General features: G+C 41.0%; 1 protein-coding gene across 4 annotated transcripts in view; it reads left to right on the top strand.

Moving 5' to 3' along the window:
* The window catches only part of TNFAIP8 (TNF alpha induced protein 8), a 39,458-nt gene that overhangs the window by 9,859 nt on the left and 8,205 nt on the right, over window positions 1–21,394 (top strand). The window contains exons 1-2 of one of the 4 annotated variants that reach the window (XM_044446392.1): window positions 5,857–5,930; window positions 7,423–7,471. The exons of 1 other annotated variant lie outside the window; for it this stretch is intronic. In XM_044446392.1, the coding sequence (XP_044302327.1) occupies window positions 5,916–5,930; window positions 7,423–7,471 (64 nt within the window). In that variant the 5' untranslated portion in view covers window positions 5,857–5,915. Of the gene's footprint in view, window positions 1–5,831; window positions 5,931–7,422; window positions 7,472–21,394 lie in introns of those variants that run through there. 2 more of the 4 variants (XM_044446393.1, XM_044446395.1) reach the window with 2 other exon arrangements.

The raw sequence follows: 21,394 nt of genomic DNA on the forward strand, positions 1-21,394 counted from the left end.
ATCCCCTAACCATGGGTGGAATACAGTTTAGCGATGTACAGTGTTAACAGTAATAAGCCTTATTCTTGAAGGGTTACTCACCATTGACAGAAAATAAATGTTCTAAAGTATCTTGTAAATTGACAAAAGTTCCAGGTAGCTATGTTGATCCATTAGAACAAAATTGTAAAAGTAGCTGTGGGGTACTACTTCGATGGAAATATATACAAATACAGTGACTCTTAGTATGCCTGCATTTTCTGTGATCAGCTACTACTGCTTCTCTTGAATTAAGCTCATGGGAAGTAAACCCTCCTGATTCATCTTCATGAATGATATTGCAAGATGGGTATGTACTTGTGTGTTTGCATCAGTGGACAAAATATAACACTCTAGAGCTACTCACTGTTTTGTAATAATATGAACTCCAGAATACAGCTGGATATATGGCTGTATTGTCTGTGTCAGCCATTTACTTTTCTGAAAGTTCAGTCAGGAAAATGCTTGGCCACCTTTAACAAAAAGCAACTGGACCCACTTAAGGTGTATATTTAACTGCCAAGATGAACAATTTCTGTCAGGCTTTTGAGTGACAGATTCTCTATAACTTGAGAAACTTTTAAAGAAAGATTATTGAAACATTAAAGGAGCTTAAAAAGCAAGTTGCTACTGCTATACACTTAGTCTGTCTGTCTTCCTCATATCCTAAGAGTCTTTAGCACACTCTTTGATACTATTTCCAGGAGTGACATGCTTCCAGTGTTGGTCAGGGAAATGACACCTGGCTATGCTTGGTCAGATTTAGAGCCATTCACTTCAATTCTGGTACCAAAGTTGAGATCTGGAAATCCAAGGCTCTGTTCCTTTCATTGCACAGCACGGGAAAAACACAGTTTTGCCATTTTGGGTTTTATTCTGTTTTTGTCAGAATTGGGTGTTACCTGACCATGTAGTGGCCCCTTAGCCATGGTTACACTGCATGTCTTTATATAGTGACATATTCTTTTAATGGGAACTGCCAATATGTTTATTCTTCCTTTTACTTTGTTTCTGTCTTTTACTGTAACCTGATAAATTCCAGGTGGCTTTGTGTCTTCCAGCTAATTAAATAGGTGCCGATTGTCTTTTTAGTTAGAATATGTGGATTGAAATATTAATGTATTGTTGTTTAGATTTGCCAGTTTTCTATATATGATCCAGAAGTAACTCTTACCTTGGGAGTTAACAGCATTTCTTCTTTCACAAGAGAGTTGAGCCAGAAAGTAGATTGCATAATGACAGGGCTGACATGATTGCCTGCTGCTTAATAAGGCACAGCTACTTGTTAACCATCCTGCATGTGCCGGTCAAATGCCGGGAGGATTAGCTTCATTTCTCCTGGCGGGGCAGCTTGCTGGGCCATGCAAATCCAGTGGGTAACAAGCCACCCAGAACCCATGGGCTGCCGTAGCAGCCTTGTCAACCCCTAATGCGCCAGGCGAAGACCTTTTTATTTAAGCGTCATTTTAATTGTTAATATTATTTGATTTTATCTGGCCAGGGCGACCTATTTTATATTGTTATTTTTTGTATTTTAACTTAATGTTTGTATTTTCAAACATTTTAACTTAATGTTGTGAGCTGCCCCGAGGCTTCGGCGAATGGGGCGGCATAGAAATGTTTTAATAAATAAATAAAGCAAGCAAGCAAGCAAGCAAGCAAGCAAGCAAGCAAGCTAGGGCTGCATTTGGATAAAGGTTTGGTTCCTCTAAATTTTATTTAGGAAGCATTATTATTCCCTTCCAAAGCTAAAGTTTAGGCCCTATTTAAAATAACAACTGTAAAGTCGTTGTTCATTCTAGGAGTTGTGAAGCCAAACAACTGGAAAAACAAGTGGCACCCTTTTATTTCCTTTGTCGACTAAATACGTATTGCCTTTACTGCTGAGGTTTCTGTTGCCCGATTTTGCACTGCGAGTAAGTTTTGTTACATGTAGATTAGAATAGTCTGGTTTGATCAAGAAAGATGTGGATTCCTAGATCAGATATAATAGCTACCAAATAGTTTGTTAGTAAGCAGTGAAACAGTTTAACTTTGGCTTTCAGCAAATCTGAAGCAAGCCTTTTAGGGTAGGGTGTGGCAATTCTGAGATGAAAGTATACATAATAAAGTGTTTCAAACAGTTTTCAAGCTATAAGGAAGCCTCTGGTTCTGGCAGCTTCGGAGTTCATTGGTAGCCTTATTATTTTAATGAGATCTGACTTTCTCTTAATTGCCTGCATGATTAGCCTTCTTGAAAAATTTTTAGTCAATATGATGAAAAGTGTGAAGGCATACCGAATTATATAAAGTTTGTGATTATCAAGAAAATACTTTTGGATATGTAGGGAAACTTCACTGTATTGAAATGATTTTCATTGGGGTAAAATCTCTTACTACAACTGATTTTTAATAAGGTATTAATACTTCTGTGTTTGTGTCCCAACAAAGCAAATGTTTTTCAGGGTAATTTGAAGTGGTTTATTAGCAATGCAATGCCACCTAGTGATACATTGATAAAACTGTGTTTTCTAAAGATGAAATCCAGACACAGAGTATTCTTAATTTTGAGACTGGGGGAAGAACTGTATCAAAATTGAACATTAACAGGTTTTATCTAATTTCAGCCAGATGTTGCCATGTTAGTACAGGAATATTTCACAGGAGAGGTGTAGAACTAGTGTGTGTGTGGTTAAAGTTTTATGAAAGTGATTGCGTGAGCGCACGCCCTTGAAGTAGCCAGAGTACTTCTGAGGATGCCACCCTGACCTAGAGGTCTCCCATGTTTTAACAGCCAAGTTTGCTGACCTATTTTCAGATACTTGCATTACTCGTGACATTTCGTGTTCCCTTCACTTAGGAAAAAGTGCTGCTTGCTTTTTCATGAGAATCCATTGGCTGGGGGCTGGGGCAGTTTCAGATCTGTTTCCACTGCACAGCTCACTGGATTCAGGCAACATAGCAAGTCATACTTCACAAGGGTAATTAGGACAATTGCATAGCACGAGGACAGTTGTGCAGCAGGACTGTTGTGCATGACTAGCATGCAGGAGGTGGGGGTGGGGAAGGTTTTCCCCTTGAGATTGCCTAAACTTGGCCAGTGGCTTATATCCCATGATGTGCTGTTCCACTAGTGGATGGGAAGTGTTTAACATTAGAACTCCTTCTCCTCACATGCTCCCCAGTTCTTCTCCAGAGGGTTGGAAGTTCTCCTCTCACCACGCAAATGTGGGACATGACCTTTTTTTCTCTGCAGTGGAAGACAGGATACACTCCAATGGAGCAAAGCTCAGGGAACCAAGATTTAGGGTGGATGCCAGGAAGTACTTCCTGGTAGTTAGGACCCCTGGGGTATGGAATGGGCTTCCATGGGAGGTGGTTGAGGCCCCATCAGTGAGGGTGTTCAAGGATAGGCTAGACATGCACATGGTAGGCATGTCATGAGTGGAGCTGGCTGGAGCTGAGGGTCAGACTAGATGGCCCAGGAGACCCTTCTGACTTACTCTGTTTCTATATGTCTGTGTTTCTTCCACCGCAGACTTGGGGGGGGGGGGGAGATCCAGCAGAATGGAGAATTTGAAGAAGTCCTGTTGTGAAAGTGGAAGTCATTCTTTATGTACATACCTAGGGAATATCCACATTACAGAAGAGGATCAAACCCTTTAACTACAATCTTAAACTAGATAGATGTTATCAACTAGTTCTTCTTGCTAGGGTTTAACTTAAGCAAGAATTCTGCTCTATTGGCTCAGCGGAACAAGTACCTCCAACATCCAGCAGTAACTGCATCAAGTCCAACAGAGGGTTAATAGCTTTCAATAGGGTCAGCGTTAAGCATCACTGAGTAGGCAGCAAACTCATGTTTATCAGAATTTCTGGCAGGCTGATAAGAGAAGAACAGTATCTAAGGAAAGTTCTAACACCTATGAGTTCATTGAGAAACAAAAGTTTTGTAGTCATGTTCAGTGTTCATCTTTGATACATTCTGAGGTACCTATTGTTTACTTTGGAGCATGTTGATTCTTAAATAACCATAGAAGGCAAGTCCCATTGCATGCACAGCTTGTTTAACCTTTGTGCCACAATAACCACATTTTCACCTTCACAGTATTGTGTGTTCTTTTTGAACATCAGATGGTAAGAGTGTCAATTAAATCTATTTCATTTTAAATCCAGGGTGTAGCACAACAAAATGTGGAAAAGTTAAAGGAGGGTGAAAAGAGCCAAGGCACTCACTCTGTGCTGACATTTTAAAACATTTGTTCAGCAGCTGTAGCTTTCCCAATCAGCTGGCATTTTCAGCTCAGACTGGGAGCATGCAGATTCACTGGGCAGGTTACCTCATAATCAAGTGCAGACTGTGTGGGGGATATATTTGCATTCATTTTAAGGTTTATAATTAAAATATTAACCCCATCATTCCATTAAAATGTTTAAGGAAGCTCACATTTTAATTTTAAAAGCAAGTCAACAATTCTGCAAGCATAGAGTGATACTAAAAAATAAACATGACAGAAAAGTAGTAAAACTCAGTTTACTCATCAGATTCCCAGGGAAATAACATTTCTCTTTACCTGGAATCTAAAAGAAGACAACATACTGCTAAGCAGATCTTTGCGGGGAGGGGGAGTTTCCTAACTTTTGAAGGTGCAACACCTTATGAAGACCAAGTAACAAGCAGCTTAAATTGTATCTGATCCCTGAATTGTATTGTGTAAAACCAGAATTCTGAAGTGAGCTCAGAAACCATATCTTTCAGTGCCTATTTACTCTGTTAGTATGTTTTGTATTGTAAGCTGCCTAGGAAGGCCTCAGCAATTATAGATGGTCTATAAATATAAATAAATAAATAAATATTTAAGGGCTTTCCAGATTTTGCACCTTGAAGTATTCTGAACCATCTAAAATTCCTAAACATTTTAGAGACCACTCATGTATTTTAATGTAACAAATCCAGTTTGGATGTTACCAAATAACAATGGTTTGGTTCTTAACTGTGCTTATCTCAAAACCTTGGTTTAGTGTGACATTTGTCTGAAAGAAAGCCAAAGGCTTAGGAAGAAAAGAGTTGCAAGGGGCCTATAAGGCCCCTGAGACCCCCCCCCCCCACTTCCACATGTGGTCCCCATCCAGCTGCAGACCTGTGCCTTTCCAGCTTGGCTGGCTTGATGTATAGCTTAGGTTTAACCTCTAGAGCACTCAGGCACTAAAGATTTGCAATGTACAGGTCATGGGAGTGAAGAAAAAACTATTTCTTTACAATACCTGGTGAAATTGCTTCTTTTGATAGTCTTGTTTAGCCATTACCTCAATTTTGAAATAAAAAGGGAAGAAAGAAACAGTTCTAACAAAGCAATCTGGCCTTCTCCTCCTTGGATCTTTTTTTTTTAATCTCACCACTTTCTCTGCAAAGCAGTCTCCTCCCATGCATCATTCAGTTAATTCCTGATAGTTGCAAAGGCTGTTTTAGAATTCAAATATATTACATGTGGAGGTTAGAGGTCCATAGCTGCCTCTCAGCTTCTTAATAGGATATTAAAACCTGGGTGATTCTACTGCTGCTTTGTTTAACTGCTTTTCTCTCTCTTTCATCCATGTGCATGCAGCTGCACATGCTCTCACAAGTAAAAATCCACCTTTCCAGAAACCAAATTAGAACAAAACAGACAAACTGCACTTTCTACCAAAGAAAATGGGTGTCTGTAAAGGTGCTTTTTCAGACAGCTGCTCAGATGCCATTCAGAAAGAGGCGGAATCTTTTAGTGCAGCCGAGTTACGATTCGTTGACTGCACAGAACTTTTTCTCTCTTAATCCCAACCCCCTTTTTCTTTTGAGAAGTTGACTTTGCTGCTTCTCAGACACGCACGTCATCTGTAATCTCCAGAGATTTTGACTGATACCATGAGCTCTGAAGCAGATGAATCTAAGGAAGGTATGACTTCTAACATTTTTAGAAGGTTTTGCTTTATAGGCAAACAAGTCTCTCCTTCAGAACTGTTTCTGGCAGCAGCACGAGATGATGAATACTGGTTTGTGCTCAGTGTAGCACTGAACTGTTTCTAGGGGAGGGGAGAAAGCAAAGGCATCTGAAGTCTGCTGTTCATATTTCACTGAAAATCCAGCAGCGAAAGCTTTGACAAGAAGGATGTTTGTCTTCATGCAATGGTAGCGAAGTATTGTGAACAGTATTGATACTTATATGCTGGGGGCATATCTGCCAACAATGGTGGCTTGAAAGGGGAAGATAGTGTTTAAAAATGTAGATACACTGTTCCTTTTGCAAAAGGAAGTTGTGTAATTCAGAGAACTGAAAGATCGTTATTTTTAGGAAGAAGCTTTCCCCCCATGTGAGAACACACTGCCTAAGAGAGATGTGTTTCAATTGGTACTGAAACAAAGCTTGTGAAAGTAGAAAATTATTTCATTTACTTTCAGAGTGTGGAGAACATGTGGAAGAGCTGGAAATACTCCTAGAGAACCCAATTATTTATCAGTGTAAATTTGGGAGGGGGCTGCCTGTTGGAGAAAGGGGAGAAATGGCTTTCTGAAATTTAATACAAAAGCCCATTTGACCTAAAAGTAGGAAGGAGGGGAGGGGAAAATGCCTTAGAAAATGTGGGTATATTTAAAAGACGGGAATTTCCTGACATTCTAAGAAGCAAGATAAACTTCTGTTGAATAAAAACTGGTATAAACTAGACCAGTTCAGTAGCAAAACAGGACATTTTTAAAATTAAAGAAAGCTGCTTCATTCCCACAGTTTATCTTGCATCCCCAAAGTATGAACGTTTTTAATGTCTAAGTTGAGTTTCTGATGCACAGAAAACTATGGCTTGACTAAATGAAACCCACTGAATATAGCAGGATAATTTAACAAATACACTGACCTAATGAGTAATTGTGATGTTTTGAGCTTCCGCATTCTACATTTTCCCTGTCAAATAAGAGGATAAATGTGGATCCAAAGCCAATGAATAAGTATAAGCTGTTCTAAACCTTTCTCCTGTGGTAACTCCTGGGTACAGCGTTCCTCTGGCAGCATGTTCCCTCCAACCCTTTTGTATATTCAGATGAGTAAGCAGTGTGCATGCCATGACAGGACACAAAGCTTAAAGAAAATTCTGTTTTAAATAGCCTTAATTTGACATGCATATTCAGTTGTTTAATATAATAGATCCAGAATGCCTCTGTGTTCTTTGTGAAAGGGAAATTGCACCAATGTTGACATCTTGGGCTACTACAGGCTTTCTCTTTTCTGTAACACAGCAGAATTTTCCATGGTGGAGAGATAGCAACATTTTTCCTTGTCAAGGGCCTTTGTGGATAATATGGGGCCCTGCGTCTTGGGGTGGGTGGGGCATATTGGTGGGTGCCTGGGGAGGAGCATAGACAAGTGGATGAGTCACCTCTTTTCTTTCTCCTAGCAGGCTGCCGAAGAAGGGTCAGAGCTCTCTTGCCAGAAGTCTGAACTGTGTATGTAACACTATGGAAGAACTACTGGATTTGGCCCTGGTGGGGTGTGCTTTCTGGGAGAAGCCCAGAAAGGTAGCTGAAGGCAACACAGATTGCTTCTGGCCTGAATAAACTCTGTGGCAAAGGCTTGGTTTGACTTAAGCTAGGAGGTATGTTTGGAAGTGTGAGCCTGGGGAGTACAGTTCACCAACTCTGAAAAATGATGGCAATGGCGACAGAATCATAATTCATAATAATAATAGTAAATAATGAAGATTAATAAATTGAAGAGAGACAGAGGAAGAGAAAAGGAAAGGTGAAAATGGAGGACCAGAAGCCGTGGGGGCTGCCCTCAGCTACTTCCTAACACCTTCCAGGTTAAAAAGAAAATCCATGCCAAATTGAACCATTCTTTCATAGTGTTACAACGTGAAATTTGGTCAAGGGCTGCATGACATTAGGCCAAGAGCTAGGGATGGAATCCAAAGCTCTGTGGAATCCATTTGCGGACTTCCTCTTGTGCTTGGCCTGCCTTTGAAAGCAAGCTGAGTTGGGAGGAAGTCTGGGAGATCCTGTGGTATGAAGGTTACTGAGCCAGAAACTGTCTTCCGGGTCACATGCAGCAGTCCAAGCGAGGGCTGCTGCACTTGGCATGGACCTTGCGCAGCATCCGTGCAGGGCTTGATTCCTGGCGACTGTCACACCAACGCTGGATGTGCTTACCAGAAACGCAGAATCATGGCCACGTGAAAGCAGTCTGCAGTCTGGGGAGCTGAGCTCACTCCCAAAATGGATCTCTTGCACATCCTTACCAAGAGCCATTTGCAGCCCTAGGACCACATTACCTGCTTGTCTATCCCCGAGTAGTTTTGTTTCCTTTTTTTAAGGGGCAATGAAGGGAAAATAATAGCAATACAAGTTGGCACCACCATGAATCCTATTTATATTGCTCCTAGGCTTATGGTTGCATTTTATATTTTTGATAAATCAATTTTAGGATATTTCATTAGTATAGGGAGGTGGTAGTTGTATTTATAGCTAATATCCTGAGATGAAAATAGAATTTAGAAAATGGAAAATAATGATAATATCCAAGTATATATTAATTATGCTACAGTATATCCAGAGATCCCATTTTAATGGAAAATTAATTTTACTGATTGGATTTCTGCATGACTTTACAACACAGTATCATTTTTTGGGGCCTGATGATATCCCATATATTCCCCAGTGGTTGTTGGGATCCTAAGGGAAGCTGTTTTCTGAAAGCTGTAAGTTACAAAGCAACCTCATGTGTATGAACTCAAAAAGGGGTCCTCTGGGGCTTATTTATTTATTTAGAAAATTTCTATGCCACCCCATTCGCTGAAGCCTTGGGGCGGCTCACAAATTTTATTTTCAAGTAAACCTGTATGGGACTGAAGCTTTAAGCAGGTAGATAGAAGCAGTAGTGTTTTTCTACCGCTCTCTCCTAAAAAGACACATCAGGCCTACATGGTTCATGCTTGTAGGCTAGTCTTTCTGTCTAGAAAGGCCTTTGGTTAATTGTTGCTGCCACCCCAGATCCTGTTTTGACTGTTTGACTGCAATGTACAGGAGTATGTGTTCAAATCTAATTTCAATTTGGCTATATTCTATGTTGCATTCAAATGGTCTTGGAAGGTTTTTGAAACAAACAGGATTCAAATTTTTAAAATTAAAATCCCTAAATTAACTGCAAAATGCACTGCAACTTAAGAAAAGTAGGTTCTTAATTTTTTAATTATTTTAATTAGCAACCCATGTAATGAGGAATGATTTAATTCCTCAATAACTTTCCAGGTGTTCTTTTCCCCCACATTGTGTTCTGTAATTTCAAAATGATGATTTCTCACATTGTGGTCTTTTAACAACCAATGCAAAGTAATGCTGTTGCCAAAGAACAGTTAAACTAGAGCCTTGTAATTGATTTGTTAACCACAATGTCCTGTCTTCTGGATCAATACAAATGTGTTTTTCTTAAATTTTGCATTAAACTTTAGTCCAAGCACTATTTATAGAAGTCTCTGCCTCAGACAAGCACATAGCCCAACCAACTAAATATAAGCTCAATATTTTGTTATATATTGCACTGTCAAAGACTTATGACAGGAAAGGGGATGTGAAAACTGCCATCTAATTAGAATAATTGTCTAGTTAATTTGGAACTGATACTTGTCTGATAGTTGTACAGTGATGTCTGTGATGTAGAAAAAATAAATTCAACCAAATTAATTATCCTGATCAGTTTTCTACAATTGAAACTACTCATTGACTACTTTTTCCATTTGTGAAACAATTTGGATGAATCATTTAAAAGGGCAGATATGAATGATAATAATCTACATACAGACTGAGGTGGGAGTTCTGATGGTATTAACTAAACTGAGCAATAGTGACTGAATGTAAGATGTGTTGTATGACTTAATTGGATCGATACTGAAATGTGTTAGTGTTTAGACGAAGGATATATTTAGCAAGTACCAATTGCCCAGGTTTTCCAGGCCTATTACTGAGGCGTTTTTCTTTCACCTTAAATATGTGCATTTAAGCACTTGCGTCCATGTATGCCCTCCCGCCCCTTGAGATCGGCAGCAGAGGCCCTTCTCCGGGAACCCTCCGTGAAAGATATTAGGAGAGTGAGTACCCGGAGGAGGGCCTTCTCTGCAGTGGCGCCCCACCTATGGAATGCGCTCCCCAGAGAGGTCCGCCTGGCGCCATCGTTATTTGTTTTTTGGCTCCAGGCCAAGACCTTTTTATTTAAACGTTATTTTAATTGTTGATTGTATTTATTGATGTTATATCTGTGCTGAGATGTTTCCAGATTTTTAAGGTAATTGTATGATTGTTTATTTGTTTTGGAAGCCACCCCGAGGCTTTTTGCGAAGGGGGCGGCATATAAATGTTCCAAATAAAATAAATAAAATAAATTTATTTATGTATATACTTAAAATCAAGTAGTTCAGATAGACTTTCTAGGCAACATACAGCATTAAAATTACAACTAGACCACAACATCAAAACCATTATTAAAATATAACAAATTGAAAAGATTTAACCAAGATCATTCAAAAAACATGTCCAGGTGAGACAGACAACCAATTTTACTAAAATTACAATAACAGTATCTAAAATTCATTATGCAATTAGAACTAAGCCATTTCCCCTACTTCTCTAATCAGGCGTCTGACTGGAGATTTTGGGAAGTTGTATCTTGGATTATTTTATTTATTTATTTATTTATTATATCCTGCCTTTTCCTACAAAGGGCTCAAGGCAGCTTACATCTCCTCCTCCATCTTATCCCCACAGCAACAACCCTGTGAGGTAGGTTGGGCTGAGAGTCTGTGACTGGCCCAAAGTCACCCAGTTGGCTCCATGACTGAGCGGGAACTAGAACCCAGATCATCTGAGTCCCAGTCCCATGCTCTTAACCGCCACACCACACTGGCTCTCACAGTGATAGGTCTCAGCCTGATCCATGTTCTAGCAGGACTTTTCATAAATCTTTTTTCATTGATTTGAGAGGTTTTCTGTTTAAGTAGTTTTGTTTACAGTCTTCCCCAGCCTGGTGCCCTCCAGATGTTTTAGACTTCAGCTTCCATCAGTCCCAGCCAGCAGGACCAATAATCAGGAATGCTGGGAGTTCTAGTCTAAAACATCTGGAGAACACTGCGTTATGGAAGGCTGCATAAACATGTTTATGTTCTTTTTCCAGAGTCCATGTGGCCCAAAGCTTATTTACAGAGACAGAAAGAATACAATCATACATTGTTATTTAAATATCTACATGCCTTTCAGGGTAAAAAGCTCTTTCAAGGGCTTTCAAGTAATTATAAGGTGATTTAAAATCTAAAATACAATTAACATTAAAAAAGCAGCATAAAAATTCTAAATCAGCAACCTACCACAAGCAAACAACATACTGTAATAAAGAACAATGATGCAGTCAAAACTGCAGGTTAACAATATAGATAGACCAACTATTCATTAAAAGCTATTAGGAGCTACCCAATCTTTATGTTCCATTTGAAAACGAAGGGGGAGCCAAATGTACATCCTGGGTAAGGGAGTTCCATTGAAAAGAACCTGCCTCATGTGCCTGTGAACATGATAGTACTTAATGATGTGCCTGTAGGCAGAGCTTCTGCAGCTCATATTAAAATCTGGGCAGGTTAACACAGATATAACACAGATAGCCGGGTATGAACCGACAGCTTTTTGCTTGGAAATAAAGCAGTATTCCCACCAATTTCTTAGCTTCCAGAAGCAGTAGCATTCTATATAACCTGAAGTTCTGGGACCATCTTCAAGGACAGAACCATGTAGAGCAGGAGTCCTCAAACTTTTTCAACAGGGTGCCAGTTGAAGGGCGGTGCCAACGGGCATGGGCATGGGCCGGTGTGGCAGGAGTGCCTGTGGACGCAGGCCGGTGAGGCAGTGGCGGGCAGGCGCAGCAGTGGCTTGCTCGCTTGGAGATCATTCAGTGAGTCCAAAACCATCTCAGAGCGAGTGGGTGTGCGTGCATTGAGGCCAGCGGCTCTCTCCCTCGGAGATCTCCGAACGAGTCCAAAACCATCTCCGAGCAAGCAAGCCACCGCCTCGCCACCTGAGTGGAGAGGCGGTGGCAAGCAGACACGCTCGCGGTGAGGCAGGCTGTGGCCGCGGTGGGCACAGACGTGGGGAATCCAAAACCTCTGACGCTGGATAAGTAGGCATGGCAGATCTGGCCCGTAGGCTGTAGTTTGAGGATCCATGATGTACAGCATAGTACAGTAGTCTGTTTTGGATGTAAACAGGCATGCAGGAATGAATGTCATCCTAGGGCCAGTGCTCAGAACACATCCAACCAACCTCTGCTTTACTGTAGCAACCACTGGGGGTACTTAAGGTCTTGCGGAGGGTAAATTCCTTCCACCAGCTTTACACACATTTACGTATCGCATTACTTTAACATGGGTTCAGACCAATCCAGTTCAGACCAACAGGCGCCCAAGGTTAACATGTACTACAGAGAATATTAATGGTGTTACAAAGTAGTTTACACTGGTGTCTCAGTACTGGTACTGATGAAATTGCACTAGCATAAACCAATAATTGCACAGGATAACCGTCATTTACTAACACAACAGAAAAATGTGGTGATTTGCCATTGAAATTCAACAATGCAGCGGGATTGGAATCAGAGACCTTATCTTATTTCTGCACTCACACAGCACCACCTTTAGATCCAAACCACTGAAGTGTCTTAAAATGTGGCTTTAAAGGATTTCTGAACATACCACACACTATATTAAAGATTACACTATTTGTGGACAAATAAAATCTTTGGGGTCACTTTAATGGGCAACACACCATGGGGGAAGTTCATAATACCTCCTTTCTTTCATATTTCCAAATGAGACCTGGGCACACCTGTGAGGAGTAGGATGCTTTTTTTCTAAAGTAACAGGCATGCCAGGTTCACAACATAATTTTGTATAAACATAATAAGTGAAAGTCTGATTTTCTGCATAAAAGAATTATCGGTGTAGTGGGTCCTTTTGAATCTGAGACAGTATGTTATGTGTTCCAAATATCAGTCTATATAATTGTGCAAAATCAGAATATTTAAGCAGTCTATCAAAAAGTATGGCCATTTACTTGGCAAGGCATGGAGAAATACTTTTCTGAAGAAACAACCAGCCTCTGCTCCTGGAAAATTCTGGGCATTTTCTGAAATTTTGAAAATAATTTTACTTAGTGTCCTTACATGTGTGTAGAAGGACTTGCAGAAATTCCTAAATTCTGAAGGACTTTCCATGGGAGATAGATATTGTGGTGTCCAAAGCATGCCGGCTATATGGCCAGAGATTGTGGGTTATCAGGGGTAGAGGCAAACCCTTGATAAACCCATATATTAATTTATATAATTATTTAACCAATTAATATGCATGCATCAGCAGAAGATGTTGCAATATATCACACTTAGAAATTGTTTTGAAAAAGTACTTTGAACTAAATAAAAAAGACTCATTCGGATGTAAGCATAAACTGCAGTAGTGAGTTAAATGGGATTTAATTGGGTTTTAAATAGCCTAATTATCAGCTGGAATTGAAATTATTGATTATATATAATGCTGTGACTTGAAAGTATACAGCTACTAGAACATGGTGCTGCAAATATTTTGCAAATATTATTCTTTATTGCATTAAATAAATAAATGTTAAAACTATGGTTTTTGCTTAACTGACCTCTTAAAGTTTCACATAAGTAACATTCTTCAATTCTCAAGTCAGGCTATTAATATCTACATATTTAGCTATTTCCAGATTTCAGAATGTACTTTCCATATTTCTTTAATAGACAGTAGTTGCCAATGTGTTCCTCCCCCTATGCCGAAAAGGAGATAGCCTGTCTTGGCCATAAAAGGCTCAATAGAATCACACAGCAGGATGATTTTGTATATAGCGTAGAAAAAGATGTATCAACTGTTAACATAAATCAACTCTCTTGCCAACACTTAAGTTTCAGTCCTGGGGCCTCCCAAGGTCATCTAGAGCTCTCTTTATTATCTGGCGCCCCAGCTCCAAGGTCCTGCAACCTTGGAGTGGGGACTGAAGGTTGACCCTGCTTTCTACCCTACTTGCAGCTGACATTGAAAGAACCACATCAGCTGTCTCTCCAAGAACGCAACCAGGTCTCCGAGAGAAAGAAAAGAGACATGCCAAGGAGCAAGGAGGGGAGGAGGGCGAGCCTGATAGCTTCCACCATTTCCTGCTGGCACTCAGCCCTTCTTCCCTCCCCCTCCCAATGCCTCGTCTAGAGGGCTGAACGCACTGTGTGAGGCAGGGCGGCAGCAGAGACGGCTGGTGCTTGCTTCTCTCCAAGCCCTGGCTGCACATCAACTTTTGAGTTTAGAGACTTCTGTATATCTGTAGTGCATTAAGTATAACAGGTGCTTTTTGGCTGTGTTCAGATGTAGTGATAAATGATGGTGCGTCACCACAGGATGGGATGGTGAGCCTCAAGTCATGTGTTTTCTCCCTTTCCTTTCTGCTGACATGACCAAAAGGAGAGTATCAGAAGCTTTTGCTTCTATTTTTGGTTGAATATTGTTTGTTACTGCATCCAAATCTGGTTTGCTAAAAGCTGCCAAATTCAAACCTTGGTAAAGCAAACTTGTAAGTCAGTTAAGAATAGCCACCGTGTAGTATTTGGATAATAAACTAGACTATGGTTAGTCTAAAATTAAGGAAATTTGTTTGACCTCCTCATTAGAGCAGTGTCAGAGAAAGAGCAGGGATGGGAGAACACATACACCTAAGGCTTGTATTGGTTACTCCTGAAACAATAAACCAGAATTTTTCACTGTAGCCCAGTGCAGCCGCTGGCTCACTTCAGATTATGGCCGTGAAGCTGGGACTGAATATCAGGGTCAAATATTTGTCTGTTACCCATCCCATCAGATGCTGGCTTCCATTTGAAGATCCTGGTTCCTGTTAGATCAGAGTTCTTCAGTATGGCCAAGCAGGTAACATTGGTTTAATGTTAACAAACCAGAAAAACAAACCAGGTTCCCAAGCCTTGATCTTAATACAAATGCTGGTATACAGTGGGAGGGGTGATATAAGCACCATTGTTTTTGTAATCTGTAATGGGTGTCTGAACCAGGCCACTCTCTTACATCATTGAGTACCCCGAAGGTTGTTCATGTAATTGATGTTACTGGTTCTTCATTTGGCATCCTCCCAGTGAGGAGGCACTTCTGAAGGACAGTGTCTCTGAGGAGTGCTATATAATATTTTACCTCCATTTGCTGTCTTTTCTTCCTCCTAAAGGTGGTGTTTGGTTGCCTTCCTTATAATCAGCTTCCACAGGGGAGGGGGGCAGTAGCACTATTATTTCTCTGAATCATGGATGAAGGGAAAAAATTAGTGGTTCCAGATGTGAAGACAGTGCAGTATTGCCTGTCCTTGGATTCTGTCCAAAAAGTTTCTGCATGAATAACTGCAGAACTCTCAGTCACATAGGAGGCAGGTGGTCCTGTTGGCTGGGCATGATAGGAGCTGTAGTTCAAAACATCTGGAGAGCACCTGGTTGGGGAAGGATTGGTTATAGTATTATGATAACCCAGCTCAAATCCCTAATTGGTCCTGTGACTACATTTCACCCAAGCAACTGGATAGGTGTTTTGAGAGGATAAAATCCATTTATACTGTGTCTTGGATTCTCTGGAGGGAAACCAGGATGTAAGTCATGCATACAAGTGATTTATGCAGAATCATAAACTGTCAATCCCTTGAGGATCAAACTTTTCAGATGCAAACATCAAGTATGTGTTCAATTTTAAATCAGAAAAAATGCCATCAGAAATTTGAGAAATGATCTGTATAATTCAGTGGCGATGGTGTTGATAACACCAGCTATTTCATTGCTTTAATGAATTGGGATTCTTACTGCTCATTTCATTACGTTAGCTTGTAGTGTTCTACCAGCTTAAGAATGTAACGTTGCTCAATAGCAACTAATACTTCTGGCACAGCCACGGTAGTGCTTGAGCAATGCACTTGTTGCAGAAGGGCAAACAGGAAGGAAATACGTTACATTACTGCAGAGGAACGTGCAGCTAGCTGATGTGCTGGGTTTATGAGAGCTAAGCAGAGCAGGGCATTTTGGAGGGCGTTCATTCCTGGGGTTGCCATAAGTAGGGGGTGACTTGAAGGCATGTAACAACAGTGCAATCTCTTATAGATGGGCAAACCATTAAATTATTGCTTTTTTCTCTTTCCTTAAAATACATACATGCCTAGGCTAAGGTGCTTAAGAGCATAATCATATGCAAGCTTAAACCAAAAAGTCCCACATCTCCCAGCATACTGGGAGGTGTAGAGCTTTTTTCTGCCTAAACTTGAAGAGAATTGCACCTTGAGAAGCCTATAATTAATTGTACCCATTTTACTTGCAGGAGAAAATCTACCCAAAGGCGGGGAAAGGCTATTTTGATAACTCATTGATCCTATAGTACTAGCTTTAGGTTGTGAACTAATGGTCTGTCTCATGGGAAGATTCTTGCTAATTGTGGTCTGTGCAACCTCTGTACTTAGTAGATTGGTGCCATTCAGAGTTGTGAGAAGAGTTATTGCCAATAATATCTTGCAGTGCTTCTCTCCCACTGCTCCCATGTGGAGTTTGTCAGCAACAGTACCTCTGTTATTGCAGAATTTTATGAAGGAGCATCAATGTTGCAGGGGAAAGTAAAGCTCTGTTTAAAACTGTATTTAAAGGTATAAGAACTTAATTTCTCAGTGGATTTAACCCTCACCCCCCCCCCACACACACACACAATCAGTCACCTTAATCTACTTGTGCTAATCTGCTGACTATTGAGCCTAGGATATATTTTGGACATGTACATTTGTAAAGATTGTGACAAAAATTGTATGAATTATATTTCTGAATTAGATTATTTGTGAGTTTAGCCTTGCATGGTTCACGGATAAAAGTTTTCCATGGAGAGAGAAACAAGAAAAGCCATACGGGATCAGACCAAAGAGCCGTCTAGTCCAGCATTTCATGCACTTGGTGGCAACCAACTGCTTGCAAGATTGCTCAAGAAGGATGGATGCAAGATTTGCAGACACCAGTACTTCCCGAGACAGTGAATTCCGTATTTTAACTGTACATTGTGTGACAAAGTGCTTGCTCTTGTCTTTTCTCAATCTTTCTCCAGTTTCCTAGGATGCCCCAGGTTTGAGTGTTTATGGGAGAGAGAGAAGAATGTCTCCCTTTCCATTCTATGCATTATCATGTCTCCCCTTCCTTGCCTCTTCTCCAAACTGAACAGTCCCAATTTTTGCAGCTGCTTCTCATGGGGGAAATGCTCCAGCCCCTTATTTTCGTTAACTTCCTCTGTACTGTCCCCTGTTTAATAATGTCCTTACTCAGGTGAAGCTGAACACAGTACTCTTAAGTGTGGCCACACCAAGGATCTGTACAAGGGGAGTAAGATCCTTGCAGTTCTATTTTCAGTTTTGTTCCTAATTATGCCTAGCATGGAGTTCACTTTTTTCATAGTGGCCATGAATATGCTGTCATTTTCATCCAGCTGTCCACTATCACCCCAAGATCCTTTTCTTGCTTTGTCACTGCTAGTTGCAATCCCATCAATGTGTACTTGTAATTGGGATTTTTTGCCCCAGTGGTACTTTACCCTTACTTATATTGAAATGTATAGAAGGAGGCATTCATATTCTTCTTTCTGCTCTGGCAGCCAGATGTGTATGGATGTGATAATACATTGTCTGGTTGCTTAAACTCTTGGCAAGTGGGAACCACAATAAAGTGTTGCAGTTTGGAGTGTGTCTGTTCAGGGTGGCAGCCAGGCGTGGCTTCTGTGATACTCCATCACTTTTCACAACACCTCAGTGCTCATTGGGCTGTGCCTGGTTATTTTCCCCTTTGGGGGTTTCCCCAGAAGTTTGCAGTTTTTAGAGTTTTTGTACTTTTCTAAAATTTGGCATTCCCCCAAGCCTTATATTTCTCACTGCTGCATGGATGGTAGCAATCTGGGCACATCAACAATGGGCTACACATGCTCTATGAGCTGTATCTGCCCCCCTCCTTGTTTGCAGCTGTTAGTACAGCAGCATTTGGGGGCAGTTAGGGACAAAGAAAAGAAAAATACATCATTCCTTGATGCCCAAAGTTAGTGTCAAGTGACTGCAGAGCCACAGAAGGGCCAAGGTTTCTATTTCTTTGTTGCCCCTTTTTCTTTTTGTCTTTACTGTTGTGAATATGTGGCCCACGGGAGGATCCAGATGCTGGAAATTGATCCTCCTGGGCTAGATAGGTATCTCCACAGAAAAATGGCTTGCCATTGGTAGAGCAGTAAAGTCAGTTTGCCTAACTCCTTCAGGAATTTACACTTTTACCTAACATCCTGTGGCAAACGTCTTTCACAACCACTTACCGTTTTCAAATGGAGAAATGAAGGAGAGGCTTGAACATGACTGCCAGGAAATAACAAAAATGTCACGGCAGCAGTATGGTTAAATCTGTGCTCTGTTCCATCTTCTCCTGTGGAAAGTTTAATTTCCCTCATATTCCTGCTTTGCTTGCATAGCATTATATTGGGCTGCTCATCTGTATTCTGCAGCAATAACTTCATGAATAACTGAGAAACAGTAATGACTGCAGCCCCCACTCAGTGGCTGGCCTGCATGACATGCAAAGTCACAGTGGCTTGGCATCTTATCTGAACCCATCCTTCCTGTTCCCGTGGCCGAGTTGCTTCTTTGTGACTGTGAAGCCACCCGACAAGCCATGCCAAATCCAGACCACACCGTAAGCTCAGGAGAAGCCCCAAATCCTACAAAGCCCCAGAAGAGGCTGCTGTCATCAAGAGGCTCTGATGACAGAGGCACTTTGGGCTGCAGCCATCTGTTAGCCCAGTTTTCCCTGCACTTGAGAAAACAACAGACAGTGAAAACCGATGCTGTTTCAAGCTATGTCCACGGAGGAGGCCAAGAGAACAACTCCGTATGCATCCAGTACATCCATCAGCTGAGCCAGGCAGGTGCAAGAGACACACTCTTCTTGCCCTCTTGGAAGAACAGCAGGAAAGTGTGACTTGTCTCTGCTATTATCAGTCCTGGTAAAGGGGGCTGACAGAATCAACACTAGGAATCTTCTGACAGCTGCCCAAAAATGCCTCTTGTGCACTTTTGAGCCCTTATCACCTTCCTTCGTTTCCTTCAGTGCTCCTGTGTGCATTCTCCTGAGATACTGATGGGATGACTGAATGGGGAGGAGGTGCCTGAGGACTCATTACAAGCCCTGGGGGCAAATATGCAATTTCTTCTGTCCTGCAACACCTGCCTGCTAATGACTAGGGTTGCCTAACATGCTAAGCTACAGCATCTTAGCATATTGTCCGAACCTAGCATAGTGTCATGGCTTGCTGTGGAGTTTGCTTAATCCTGCATGGCTTGTGTCATCTGAATATACAAAGCAAAGGTGTGTGTGTGTGTGGGGGGGGGGATACTTGCCTGCAGCCTGTGCTAGGCACTGGAGAGGGTAGAAGGCTACAGGTCTGGGGAGCAGCCATTCACCCTGGCCAGTGCCTTTCCCCGGGTCCCGTAGGTTTTACCCTTGGCTGCCCCATTTCCATAAATGGGAAAGTTCAGAAAGAGTGCAAGCACAGGCACTTACTTTTCTGCACAGTAAATAAAATAAATGGGAGAATCAGGGGCAGCCCATCCAAGGTGCTACCGGGGCGGGGCAGGGGGGGGCGGTGGTGTCCTTGGAAGGACACTTTGTGGATGCCCCTTGGTTCCTTCTTTGACCACTGTGTTCCGCCCCACTCCCTGCTCACTGAGTTTTGGTGGATGGCCTGCTGCGGGCAGAATTGTGGTTGATCCATATTCTTTCCATTTGGTAATAATGGATTTAATGGTGCTTTGTGGAATTCTCACACATAGCTTTGGGTTTTTTTAAAAATCAATCCCTGATTGGTGCTGCTGCACAACTTTATCATGCTGTTTTGATAGCTCCTTGTTCTTCATTATGTTGTTTGTTTAGATATGCTTTCTGGGAAATTCTGGGGCCTTCCAAAAACAGGAGTGTTTCATCTGAGATTATGTGGTGCTGGAACTGCATACAGATAGACTCCATTCAACAATGTTCAGTATGTGACTTGGGGGCAGTGGGCTGTACAAGAGCTTATTTTGGCATGTCAAAGCAAAGGGCAAAAAGACTTACGCAACTAACAGGCATCAGTTTGTTTTTGCTTAATCTTTTTGACAGAACAAAAATATTTCACAGTGCTGAGCAGTTTGTGTACATCAGGTAGTAACAATGCCAATTTAATCCATTTCTGTTCCAGGTTGTAACACAAAAAAATGTGGAAAACTAAAAGGGTGGGAAATGAATATTGTGCAATACACTATAAGCCAAAACCAGTAGATTAAGCTTTGGATGGAATGGAACTTGCTGTTTTTACTCAGCAGTTGCTGCAGATCTGACTGCTGTTAAAAGGATAGGCTACAGGAGATGTGGTTCAGATAGAAACTGTCATCATTTCCTGTGTAAATGTCCCCTTATTTGATCTTCCAAGATACGATGCCACTTTGGTGGTGTTCTCTCTCCCTTTTTGCAAAGGGTGGGGAAATGGTATAGAATAATGTTGGAAGCATGGGCATGCCTTCTTTTTGATGTTGGGAATATGTAAGTGAGCCATTTGATAAACAGATCATGTGAGCTATGTACACATGTATGGATAGCTCTCTTTTTTATATAAGCAAACAATGTAGAATATAAAGTCAAGTTTAAAATATAAAAATATATATCAGTGCGGTTAAGTTAATGCAGAGTAGGAGGCTGGTTATACCACAGAGGCATCACTGAATACATATGTTTTAAACATGCTTGAATGTATGGTATTACTTTGATCACCATTGGTTGTTACGGTCCAGAAAATATTCACAAATGAGGTTTAGTTAGCCTATCTCTAGACCGTAATGCAAGACAAAAAGCCAAAATCCCAGCATAGATCTAATTAGAGTGTAAAAATATCCAATCAAACAGAAGAAAAGTAATAATGGTGGTGGTTGTTTGATTGGTATGTTTCATCCAAGGGCCAGTGTTGTCAGCCCTGAATGATTTAAATGTCATTTTGCTTAATGGGGTAAATGTAGCAGTTAGAGATCTCTTCATATTTGGTTTCTGTTAGGTCTCCATTAACCATGAGTTCAAACTGTTTCCTTACATCCCTGAAATCAAGAAGCATTCTTAAAAAGCAAAGTTCATTCTTAGGGAATAATATTCTCTCTTATTTCAAGCTTCTTAGAACGCCCCCTGCTGAGCCATGTTAAGGTGTGATATTGGACAAGTTTTGATTTTATCCTAAACCCATTACAAGAATTGACTGCATCTGGTTAAGATCC

Source organism: Varanus komodoensis, unplaced genomic scaffold (assembly GCF_004798865.1).
Source record: "Varanus komodoensis strain SLA01 unplaced genomic scaffold, ASM479886v1 scaffold5, whole genome shotgun sequence".
NCBI classification, from domain to species: domain Eukaryota; kingdom Metazoa; phylum Chordata; class Lepidosauria; order Squamata; family Varanidae; genus Varanus; species Varanus komodoensis.